At 39.2% G+C, this 13252-nt stretch overlaps 1 protein-coding gene across 3 annotated transcripts in view; it reads right to left on the bottom strand.

Annotated features, from left to right (window-relative positions):
- Positions 1-13252, bottom strand: part of LNPK (lunapark, ER junction formation factor) — an 85067-nt gene that overhangs the window by 57019 nt on the left and 14796 nt on the right. For all 3 annotated transcript variants that reach the window (XM_084643987.1, XM_084643988.1, XM_084643986.1), the window contains exons 5-6: positions 11243-11301; positions 5601-5641 (exon numbers count right to left, since the gene is read on the bottom strand). In XM_084643987.1, the coding sequence (XP_084500113.1) occupies positions 5601-5641; positions 11243-11301 (100 nt within the window). The remainder of the gene's footprint in view (positions 1-5600; positions 5642-11242; positions 11302-13252) is intronic.

The following is a 13252-nucleotide window of genomic DNA, read 5'->3' on the forward strand; positions in this document are numbered from 1 at the left end:
CCACTGCCACCACACATTTTATAAATACTCTCAGGGTCATAGACAGGCCAAAGGGCAAGACCAAAAACTGATAATGGGCCTTGTTGACCAGATATCTTAGCAACCTACTGTGGCGTTGATAGTTAGCCACACAGAAACATGCGTCCTTCAAGTCGAGGCTAGCATACCAGTTGCCATGATCAGGGGCGGAAAGGATGATTATGGATGCCAGGGTGACCATGCAAAACTTTATTTTCTTTATATATTTGTTCAGATTTTGCAGGTCTAAAATGGGCCTGAGATCTCCTTTAGCCTTTGGGATCAGGAAGTAACATGAATAGAAACCTTCTCGGAGAAGAGGGGGAGCCTCTTCTATAGCTCTCAAATGGAGAAGAGACTGGACCTCCTGGAGAGCAACCTTGGGAGAGTGAACCCTGAAAATAGGAAGGAAGGAAGGAGAACATGGAAATAAACTACAGAGTATTTCTGTTCCACAATACATCGGATCCATTGATCTGTGGGACTCAGCAAATAGGAAATGGGACAACCCCTTGGAAAAAAACAGGGAAGGGAGATACTGCAACGATATGATCTGGTACTCTGTCCTCAACAAGGCAGTCAAAAAAACCCAGACTGCATCAAAGAGCCCACCACAGAAAAAAACTGAGGCAGTGTAGGTCTCCTCCTGCAGTTTCTTCCCCCTTTTTTGGGGTGGTCAGGCTGCCTAAGGGGGAAGAGTGGGTATCTCTGGAGAGACTTAAGGCAGAATTGTTTTCGTTTAGGGAACAGCATGTAAATTCCCAACAATTTCAAAGTGGCCCTTGATTCTTTGAGACTTTGCAGCATCTCATTCAACAGCCTGCCGCATCCCTGATCCCCCTCCTGCCCTCTAAACCCCTCGGTCCCAGCCCGGAGCACCCTCCTGCACCCCCAAACCTATCATCCCTGGCCCCATCCAAAAGCCTGCACCCCCAGCTGGAGCCCTCACCCCCCCCCATACCCCAACCATCCGCCCCAGCCCTGATCCCCCTCCAGCCCTCCAAACCCCTCGGTCCCAGCCTGGAGTACCCTTCTGCACCCCAAACCCCTCATCACCAGCCCCACCCCAGAACCCGCACCCCCAGCCGGAACCCTCACTCCCCCTCCCACCCCCAATTTTGTGAACACTCATGGCCTGCCATACAATTTCCATACCCTGATATGGCCCTCAGACCAAAAAGTTTGCCCACCCATCCTAGATCATCTGCTAGACCTCTTGAGGTATACCCAAATGTTTGAAGCCACGAACATCTGCACAAAGTTACTGAGGATGCCGTAACTCTGACTGCCGAACCTGAAGCAGCCTGCATAGAGGTCCTAGCCACCAGTTTGCTCTCTTATAAGGAGGTCTTGCCTGGCATCCTCTGGCAATTTGTCCGAGAACTTCACTACATTACCCCAGAGGAATAAGTCATACCTTCCCAGTAAGGCTTGCTGGTTAGAAAAACAAAATTGTAGGCTAGCTGGGAAATAAATCTTTCTATCAGAAAGGTCTAGTCTCTTTGCACCCTTCTCCTTTGGGGTAGAAGAAAGCTATCCTTGATGCACTCTTTCATATACTTTTGAGACAATCAAGGAACCTGGGAGGGATTGATATAAAAATGCTCTCAGCCTTGAGAAGGCACATAGTACCTTCCAGGAGCGCCAGAAAAGGTAGGGCCGGGGAGCCATGACCCCATCTCTTTTAAAAGTGGGAGGACTATGCCCTCCCACTCTTTACCAGCCACAAGGGCAAGCAACAGGGGAAGGAGGCAGAGAGGAGTGAGCGTGGGGGGAGGCCTTGGGGCGGCACAAGGAAGGGGTCTCGGGGAAGCGGGCAGCAGTGGCCCTTCCACTTTTAGGGAGCTTCCACTGCTCATGGTCCTTCTTTCAGATATCTTGGCTGTCAGAGGCAGAGAGAGAGGATGCTATTTTCCACAAGGCTCTTATAGGCTCCAGGATGGCCTCATTGATGGGGGAGCCACTCTAGAAGGCCCTGTTGAACCCCGAACATCCATGAGGCTATACAAATTCTCCTGGACCACCTCAACAGGGATATCAAGAGAATTAACTATTCTCTTTGAAAGGACTTCGTAAGCCCTGCAGTCATCTTGGACAGGTGAGGTGTCTCTAAGAGCCACAATCTCATCTGGCAATGACAAGGACGAAAGAAAGGAGGCAGAGATGGATCCTCCTGCAGCATAGTGGATGGATGTTCCAAAGGTTGCAGGTCTTGAGGGTTTTGCTCAGTACTAACGTCCTCCTCCTGGACCTTGTAGGGGTGCCTAGAAGCAGGGAGCATGCTCACAGGTTTCAGTAGGCCATGGATGTGACCTAGGACCACAACCACAAGTACTCCAAAGATATCTTTCTTGGAGTGTCTCTGTACCTCTGGTGGGCACCAAGAACAAAACACACTTGATGAAGGACAAAGAGTGCCGTCATCTGTCTTGGGAGCAAGGGACACAAGAGCCTCCTCAGACTTCACGAAAGACAGTGAGTCAGCTGACAATTGATCTGTCCCACATATCATCAATATTAAAAAATTAAGCATGATTTTACCCTTCTAATATTCACTATGAAGTAAAAGGTTACTCTTTAGAGGAGTAAGCATTCCAGAAGTAAAGTATGGCCAAAAATACTATTTTTTCACACTTAACAAAAATATTAAAGTATAATTAGTTAAATATAAACAGAGTATAATTTGAACCATGATTTGCTAACTCTTGTTAAGGAGCTATTTGAATGTAGAGGTGAAAAACAAGTTAGACGCTATTTACATGCTGTGAGGACATAAAAGGGTACATATTTAGTGAATTGGGGTGATAGCTCAGTTAACAGAAACCCCTCCTTGAATTTCTTGGGTTCACAAGGGAGACAGCAGTTTAGTAGTTAGAGCAGACTGATTAGTCAGAGTTAGTTCTTATTCCCAGAGTTCCATGTGACCTTTGTCATCACAACTTGTGTTTCATTTTCCTGTCCTTAGAGCTAAGGGGTTGAGACTGAATGACTGTATAACACTCATACCCTTGGAGGAAAGAAGTCATAGAAGCATAAAATATCAATCAACAATACTTTCCCAGTTACACTAGGCTCTTCCAATTCAACTTTTAAATTATATTTATTCACACTAGGCCAATTTTCTTGACTAACTACATGCATAATCTTTAGAAATCTCTCCTTTCTACCATTGTTAAGTCTCAATTTCTATACTGGCTGCAGAACATTTGTCTCGTCACAGACTTCAACCTTAAAGAAATGTTGCTTGTTTGCCGAAATGCCCAGATTTCAGTTGTTTTCCACATACCCACCATTCCACCCTCATTCTTGTGTCTCAGTAGCATCCATTCCCTTATCCAAGGTCTCCTTCAACAAAAGCCAGACTCTTCACTACAGATCCAGATTCTAAACTTCTTGCACTGAATAGACTACTCCTATTTTAAATTTGTTGTTGTACCTTCATCATAATAAAGTGAGTAAAACTGTACACTAATCAAAATTCAGCCTCACTAGTCCTTTTACTGTACTAGAATTTAAGACTACTTTTGCTTCCAGGAAGTCAAGCAGCTTTACTGACATTTAGAAAGTTTTAGAGTGAAAATAAGTGTTCAGAAACTCTCCTGTTATTTGTTTGTACCTACTAGCACTTGTTTGGACAGTCCACTTGTAATGTAATCTTCCTGAGGGGAGATTTAAAAAAAACGTAATGGGCAGTCGCATCTAAGCCATTCTGAAGAAAAAAAGTGAACTCCCCTTTCTTCCACCACCACTCTAATTGAATGGGTCCCCTACTAGTGTCAGTTTACAGATACAGATCTCTAAATATGCAAAGGAGGAGAATTAGATGTGATTTCACTAGGATATTGGGACAGTTACCTCTAACTTGTTTCTATTTTATTTCAATTTAACCCCCACATCAGTAAAAAGGAAAACAGAGTGGAAGATGAGTAAGGTCACCTTTCCCTGTAATGGACAGGTACTGCTATCTGCTTTATGCTGTTTCCCTCCAAACAATTGACTGTCTTACAGATATCACTGGAGGAGGCATGAGTCCAAAACACACTTTTGGAGATCTTGCCTTAATACAGCATGCTAGTGACATATCCTGAAACATTTAGGCTTCTTAGATAATTGATTTCTAAGTAGGAAAGAATAAAAATATGGATTATTTGGCCCTCCTTCTGTCCATCATAAAGTGATATAATGCAGAAAGTTTTAGGATAATCTGTTTCAAACAAATATTCACAGCTTTTGCAGTTTCATTTCCATATTTGGTTGAATTAAGCTACCGAACAGTAAGGAAGCATTTTTGTAAGGACACTATTGTAGTTATGGCTGATGCACATATGGAGAAAAGATTCGGGGCTTCTAGTTCTGCCACCTGCTTGGCTGCTGTCATATCAAATCAGACCACATTAGAAGAATTCAAATAGTAGAGAGCAACTGAAAAAAAAGAGGGTCACCTCACATGTTTAAGATTAGAGAAGTACTGCTGAGACAGCATCTCCATACCTTGGACATAAAGTCCACAGGAGCAAAGAGATTCTAAGTAACTTGGAGAGAAAAATATATGAGGACCAAATTATGAAGGGAGTCTAGTGTCTTGGGTGACAATCTCTTTCCAAAGCCAAATGATTAGCACTTAAGTGTATGCTTGATAGCACAATGTAGAAGAATGAAGTGTAATCTTTGCATAAGTGAACAACGATCTTCCTTATCATACTGAAAATCAGAATGGAATAGTTCCCAACATTGCACCATTATAATGAAAGAAAGAATTCTTAAAGCCCAAGAACTCTTTCAACTCAAAATCCAGGCTACTAAGATTAAGTGTTGATCCAGGTGAAGCAAAGTACTTGCGAGTGCCAGTTTCAGACTTATTTGGAAGTGTTGTTTGAAGAGCTACATAAAAGAAGTGGATAAGCTCAGAGAGGGAGAGGCTGATAGGATAGACAAAAAATATGAAGTATGGAAGAGAGATTTTGGAGAAGAGGGAATGAAAGGAAGGAGATAGAGAACACTGCAGGGAGAAAGGAGGAAAAGAAGAAACTGTCAAGGCAATGCAGGAAAAGATACACTATAATCTATTACAGAAAAGAAAAAATAGAACAAAGCCAGAAAGGGAGATAAGGTAACAAAAGTTACATTTTATTTTTAACCTCAAGCAAACAAAGTTAATTGACGATATTACAATTAAATACAATTGTGTACTGTATTTTTAAATTATTGGGGTGTGATTTTAGTGACACAGCAGCACAGATATTTTTCACCTTGACTAGTCGGTTTAGTCCTCATGCCAGTGGGCTTCAGGTAAATTTTTCAATCCCTGATTAACTAGGATCAGATTGTAGATCCAACAGTCCCAAGATCATTGGCTTGATGGGATGTCCAAATAAACTAAAGTGAGACTGATTTTCAAATGCAAGAATCAATTTTGGTTATTTTTGGTGAGGGACAAGACCTCAAATTATGTATTATAAACACACTACAAAAAGATAGGGTGAGAAAGAAAGGAAACTATGTTCTATAGTCAATCTCAGTTAGAGCTGTAGAGAGAATGTTTAACAAGATATAATGGATAGATTTGAAAAAAATTTACTCACTATTTTTTTCTTTTGGGATTTTAGCTCTTCTAATGCTTCACCTAAAAAAAACCCCAAGATTTAGGTTAGTTTTTATATTAAAAATGTAATTGAAATATATTTCAGCATAGATTAACTGAATATTTCTCTCACTTGTGAGAGCCAAACAATATTTTCCATTCACTGGCCCCAAGTAATCCCAGTACATTAGCAAATCCTTCTTGTGCTTAGTTTATTTTCATGTAAGAGTTTTAAATAAGCCACCTAAACCTATTGGCAGTTTCAAGTTTTAATTATAAAGCCTTTTGAAGCACCACTTAATTAAACGAACTAGTACAGCACAAGTCCTGTTTTGACCTATATTAAAATTGGTGCAACAATAGCAATATTTGTTTAAATATGCTGATTCAGTTGACTTTACAGAAAACATTTTAGATTCCCAGATTCACATGTTTAATACAGTTTCTACAGTGCTGTTGTGGCTGTGTTGGTCCTAGGATATTAAAGAGATGAGGTTGGTGAGGTAATATCTTTTATTGGACCAACTTCTGTTAGTAAGAGGGATAAACTTTCGAAAGTGCCCAGAGCTCTTCTTCAGATCTGTGAAATGTACTCAGAGTGTCACAGCTAAATAGGAGGTGGAAAAGACTATTTAGAATAAGGAGTTAACACATATTTCAAGGGACCATTCACGGTGAAGTGGCCCATTAACAACTCTCCAGTCTTGGGGGTTAGGGGTTAGTGGATTACAAATTGTTGTAATAAGCCATAAATCCAGCATCTCTATTCAGTCCAGGATTTTTAGTGTTTAGCAACATTTGTCTCTCTCACCATTTGGTCCAATAAAAGATATTACCTCACCCAACCTGTGTCTCTAATATATTTTATGCAAGTCTCATGCAGGCTAGTTGCAAATACTAGACCATTTCCAAACTTACCAATGGGATATATATATCTCATCCTGACAGCATTTCCAAAATATAACAAAACTACCAGAAGATCATCTCACTACTACAGAATAGAAGGGACAGCGTTACAGCCAGTAGGCATAACATCTAACCTTTATCTCTAAAAGAAAAAAAATTAAGTCAAATGCATGTGGGATTTTTCTTGAAAGTCAATACTAGTAGTTCAGTACTTATGGAAAACTCCCTGTAATAAGCCGGTGTCTGCAAAGTAAGGGAATGAATTCCCTTGATACTACCAATTCTCTGCTACTTCCTTTATAGGTCAACAAGACGAAAAATATAACTGTATTTACAGTTAATTTTTCCTCCCTTAGTGTTATTTAACAGCTGAATCCAGCTTCCTCGGTACAGCTCATTTTGTGGGCTCAAAATTTATTTTGTCAGCATCAGTTTTTCACAAAGATAGTACATAACTGAGAAAAGGCTATGATGAAGAAGAAACTAAAATTATGGGATTACATAACCATTATTTAGGCCATCACAAATTCATAAAAGAAGAAGTCTGGAATAATTTTGCATTATCTATGAATTGTTAGTCAAAATTTTAAAAAAAGGGTTTACATTAGTGTTTGTGTTCTCAGACAACATTGCAATTCTTGCTGATTTAGTAGGCTTCTTTCATCACAGCAAGGATATTTTATTTGTTAATTTATAACATGCACCAAAATGTATAAATTGGGCATACGTCCATAATTTAAAATAATTTATACAAAGACAGCTATCACCAATCCAGTTACCTCGTCCTCAGAAAAGAGCAATAGGGTATGGTGCAAGGCCTAGAGACCCACTGTTGTTGGGCCAGCTGGGAGAAGTAGTTTCCAGAGTCATAGAGCCCCCATATGATTAAATATTAAGGCCGCTTGCTCACACACTGTGACACTGACAGACTAGTGAACTGGTGTGTGACTAGGGTGACCAGATGTCCCGATTTTATAGGGACAGTCCCAATATTTAGGGCTTTTTTTCTTATATGGGCACCTATTTCCCCTGTCCCGATTTTTCACACTTTCTATCTGGTCACCCTAGGTGTGATCCATAACAACTCAACAGGAGGCACTGAAATGGTAAACAGGGCCATTCCTTGTAGATAGTTATTAAAGCCATGTTAAGCAGACTTGAATCTTTAACATTTTTGCCTGTATTGTTAGAGAATCAAGAATAGATACTATTTGTCTGTGTTTACCTATATCTTGTTAGAAGTTTAACAATGTGATCTAATTAGTTTGTAGATGCTAAAATCCTGTTTCTATCTTTTAATGATTCATTACTGTATTCTACTGAATCAAAGACTAAAGATGTAACGTATTGTAGGAACTAAATGTTATTTACTTCGTCTTCAGCTTACATTGTCTATGCTATAATGAACTGCCTTGATAGCTTGAATGGTTAATTGCCTTATGTCAATTAATACAAACTAGTTACCTATGTATGTATAGGAAGCATACGATTAGCTTCAAAGCAACAATATACCTTACCTAGTCTTCATCCAAGGAAGGCCCTTCTGTGACGATCGCTGTCAAGAGGCTATAAGCCTGCTAAAGAACTATAAAGGAAGCTTCGGGCCTGATCCTTTTCATCTCACATCTGCTTAAACATTGACAGGGAAAGTCTAAGCTACAAGACTGAGGCCTCCAGGTTTACTCTGGGTTCACCCTGGAATTCTCACAAAAGGAGTTCAACAAACTCGGCACCTGGATGTCTGTTGGACTATAACCTTTTACATTGATTTCAGAAAGACTTTTACAAATCAGCAGTCTCACCATCTCTGCTATGAAACTAACCTAAGGACTTTACACACATTTGTATGTATACTGAACGATATATAACTCTCCTTTTTTCTTTTAGTAAAAAGTCTTAGATTTAGTTAATAAGGATTGGCTCTAAGAATGTATTGGGTGAGATATGAAATATTCATTGACCTGGTGGGCAATGTATCCGGTCTTCTGGAATTGGCAGGACTTTAAGTATGGTGAAAACGGTTTTCAGTAATCTCTTGCTATATTAGACTTGGGAGCCAAAGACTGGATTGCTTAAAGGGGGACTGTATTTTGGATTCTTGGTAACCAGTGTGATATTACAGAAGCTATTTCGCTACTGGCTTAGTGAATCTAATCATAGAATAAGCCACCAGTTTTGGAGATTGTCTGCCCTATTCCTTGCCATTTTCACTGAGAAAGCACTCTCAATATGACCCCTCCAGGCACCATGGTCACATACACCATTACTGAATTTGATTGCCACAGAAAATCACTAGAGAGGCAGCCTCCCAGATAGCCCACACCATTTAAGACTTTACAGATCAATGACAACTCCTCAAGCTGCACCCAGAAGCAACAGGATGCCAGTTCAGTTGAAAAATTGGCAAATGTTCCAGTGGTTAATACTATGTAACAGACAAGCAGCAGCATTCTTCACCAAGTGCCACTTCCCAGTGGTCTTCAACTGCAGCCCCAATGAGCACTGTAGTATTTTTAAAACTTGGGCAATTCATTTTTATTGCATAGATCACTTTAACAGATTACAAGTGGAAAGGAAAGTGATCAACAAGTTAACCTCATGGAGCACCTTCCAGTGGCAATTCCTGGAAGTCATGATTAGGAAAGTGTCATATTTTAGCACTCAGCTAACTTTAGCGGATGAAAACAACAAGGACTCAGTACCAGATAGCCAGTATTTTGGAACCAGTGGTGTGGGGGTTTTGGGGATTTATTTTTATTAAATAAGTCCTAAGGGCTAGACTAGGTCCAGAGCAGAAAAACAACATCAAATGTCTACCCAAACAGATTAAGAGATACTAGTGACATGGAGTCCAGACACCCTATAAACAGAGATCTTTAAGTATTCCCAAATGCAGGACTCTTGAAGGAAGAGTTATCTGCATTCTCCTGGCTCACATTTTAAATAGTGGGCACTGAAATCCCCCCTACCACATCACCTGAAGATCACCTATTACCATCACCTCTGCCTTAGTCAGTGTAATCTTCAGCCATCCTACTCTCCTCCACGTTCTGATTTTGGCCAAGCACTGAGAAAGCACCACGTGCGTCTGATGAAAGTGAGACCGAGCTTCAACAAGAATTGATGGTGGCTCAATTCAACAGTCTCACTGTCCATCCTCCCCCAACAGCCACATTTAGAATATCAAGCAGTACGTAAACCATTCACCTTCCCCTGCAAAATATAAGATCTCCCCCACTACAGCTTGCTGTGAGAGTGAAAGAGACAAGACAGAAGCATGGCCTCTCAGCATAGACCCTGTCTAGAACAAAAACAGAAACCCCCACCCCACTGTCACTAGGATTAAGTTTAACAGTTGTACTCAGAAGGAAAAGAGTATGGAGAAAGAAGTCTGAGCTAGTCTGTTAAACACAGGTTTAACAAAAAGTATTAAAATTAATCTGTGGAGTTTAAAACATCTGTAAGCTTCAAATATCCAGGCAAACTACACAGATACTGTAGAAAGTGAAAAAAGTGCAACATATTAGCACCTGAGACACTGATACGCCTTCATCTCTAAATAAAATAATCCTAGACCACATTGAAAAATAACGCGATAGGTATATTTATATCTAAAATATTTAAGCAGTGTTGAATCAGAGGAAAGATGTTCAAAAAGTTATGTTGCTTAACGTAGTAAATTACAAGGTGTTTCAAATAACCTAAGAACAATTCTTGAATCTCCTTTGAGTCATAAAACACAGGGCCAAATCTGAATTCTCTTCATGTTTTGCCTACATCAGTAAGGAGTGTTGAAGGCAATCTCACCTTTAATGAATAGGTCTCTTAATTAATTCTAAATACTATGGATAGACCCACCACCACAAATGCCTGTTTTTAAATTTTGCCTTAGAATTTATCCTTTTATTGGAACTCTGGCCATCCCTTTTGAACATTCTGCATTATTCTCATGCCACCTATCTGTACTACTTTAAAAAAATTAAATAAATAAATAGAAAAGACAGGAATTCCCATTGCTGTGGATAGGCAGCTCTCAAAACATATTAATATTACATCAAGAAAATGATGCTTGCCTGTCCCACTTTTCCATTTAGAAGACACTGCTTCTTTTTAATAGCATACTATTACAGCCATGCTACAGACAACAATGAAAATTGCAGTAGTCTCTTCAAAAGAAGGACATTAGAACTTATTTCATATAAACAGTCTCTGCCCTTACACACAGCATGAGAAAGTTAAGACAGTCAAAATACTGCCAGAGTATTTGTAGTAACTCTTTTGAAGCCTATAGTCAAACGATCTTATATACTAGTCAGGGGGCCATATGAGTTTCTGACATACAATCAGAGAGTTTAAGGCAAGAAGGGACCACTAGATCATCTATTCTTATCTCAAAAGTAAATGAAATCCACAGGAGATTGAACTACTGTATGCCACAGGCAGAGAATAGGAGGGATCAAGATGCACCGGTGCTGAAGGCCCCTGAATTGATCTATTACACCTCACAACACCCCTGTATGGCAGGGTGTTGCCATTTTATAGCTGGGAAGAAAAGAGATTAAGTGACTTTCCAAGGAAGTAAGTGGCAGAAACAGAATTTAAAAGTCTACCAAGTCCCAGCTCTGTGCCTCTACCGAGAGGTCATCATCATTCCTCTCCGGGAAGCTAATATTATATTGAGTCTCACTCCTACTAAATAGTTCCACAGGATTTGAAAAAGACTGAAAAGATACTTACTATTTCTTTCTGTTCTTTTGGAAAAGAAGAAAATGAGCACTGTTCTTATAAACCAGATTCTGGGGAAGGGAAAAAAGTTGTTTTATTAGTCTTAATGTAAACTAACTGAAAATAGTTAAATTTGTAATGGGAAGCTAACTTCTCCCTCAATTATGGAGTGACTAGCACTCCTCCAAAATGGTTTACAAGTAGCCTATTCTGAAGGTTTAATAGAAACTCTAGTTTCAGAGAACAGCTAGTGTCAAACACTTTCACAAAAGGTAGCATTGTTCCCCTCCAACATCTCTTACAAATGCTGCAAAGGACACCAACAGAAAAAGTAACATTACTCCTAGGTCACATTCCCCTTGTAACACCTAGTTTTTAAAGTAGATCATCTATAATCAAAAGGAGTACTAGTGGCACCTTAGAGACTACCCAATTTATTTGAGCATAAGCTTTCGTGAGCTACAGCTCACTTCATCGGATGCATCGAAAGCTTATGCTCAAATAAATTGGGTAGTCTCTAAGGTGCCACTAGTACTCCTTTTCTTTTTGCGAATACAGACTAACATGGCTGCTACTCTGAAACCTATCTATAATCACTTCCTTCAAGGAAACCATCCTTAGCAGCTATGCAGAAAGTAGTGAAAATCTTCACAAATATATTACGAAGTGAGAAGTTATGAATGATGCTCCAGCATTTCCTCCCATCACAGCACTGATTTACATATCAGTAATGTTTCTATTAAAATATAATGAAACAAATTATTACTATGTAAAGAGCTAATGAAGAAGCAGCCACAATGTCAATGTCATATTTAATGGGGAAGTTTTAATATATTACCCTCCAAAAGTAAAGCAGTAAAAACCTATAATAATAAGAATTTTAAAAATAAACTTTTACGCTCACATATTTAGTCACATATTAGAATATGTAAGGATTCAAGCAAGGATTGATTTTCATGTAGAAACATCATAAATTCAAGGACTATGTTGCTCAAGTAATCTGCTGCAAACAACTTCATTTGCAGGTTACTTCTTGAAATATTTATCAAACACATACTAACCTGAGGACTAGACTTACCAGCTATATTAAAAAAACTGAAGATTTGGGAGGTTAGTGGGGAGGGGTCATACCAGAATGGTCCACAGAAAACAGCTATTGTGCACTTGCTACATTAAATCATTTTCCAAGCAGAAGAGTAAACTGACATTATTCTTGTCAGAGCCCTGTAAAATTGAATAGCAGCAGTGATTCTGACCCACATCTTGTCAGCTGCTTCATAAGACTTTGAATATTAGCAGAAACAATGGAGCAGTTTATCTACACTCTTAGGAGGGAAAAACTGCACTGATCTACATTCATTTTACATTAGTAAGGTTCTCCTTGCAGGCATAAGGATTAGAAACTTCTTTTTTTTAAAAAAAATTTAAGTGCTACTTAAAGTGATGACTTTGGCGCCTTTTGCTTGTCAGGAAAATCTACCAACTCCCTAGTAGCAAGTAGATTTTCAAGCCTCACTGAGAATTTTATGTAAAACCCTGTTTGTCATAGGCACTATTTAAAAATCTAAAGGCAGACACAGAATTAAATGAAGCCAATAATAAATATTAGAGGTCTGCATGAGGTTAAAGCAAAGAGTTACCAAACTCATGTTTAGCATCAAAAAGAATAAGCAAAATTCCACAAAGTTTTAACACAACACATTGATGTCGCTGATTAATAAGCACATACTTAGCATTTATATCTTATATTGCATTACTAAAATGCTTACAACAATTAATAGTCACAAAATCCTTGAGAGGTGAGTTAGTTAACTACTATCCCAATTTTCCAGATGCAGATGTCAAAGCACTTAGGTGAAGTGATTGCTGAAGGTCACAGACAACAAATCATTAACAGAGACAGAATTAACAAAGGCATACTATACTGACATTCCGCTTCCAAATTCATGGTTTAATAACTATTTTAAAAACAGTTATAAAGTAGTATAATGATTGCTGACATATTCCTTATATGTCACGTGA

Source organism: Lepidochelys olivacea (genome assembly GCF_965140295.1).
Source record: "Lepidochelys olivacea isolate rLepOli2 genome assembly, chromosome: 11".
NCBI lineage: Eukaryota > Metazoa > Chordata > Testudines > Cheloniidae > Lepidochelys > Lepidochelys olivacea.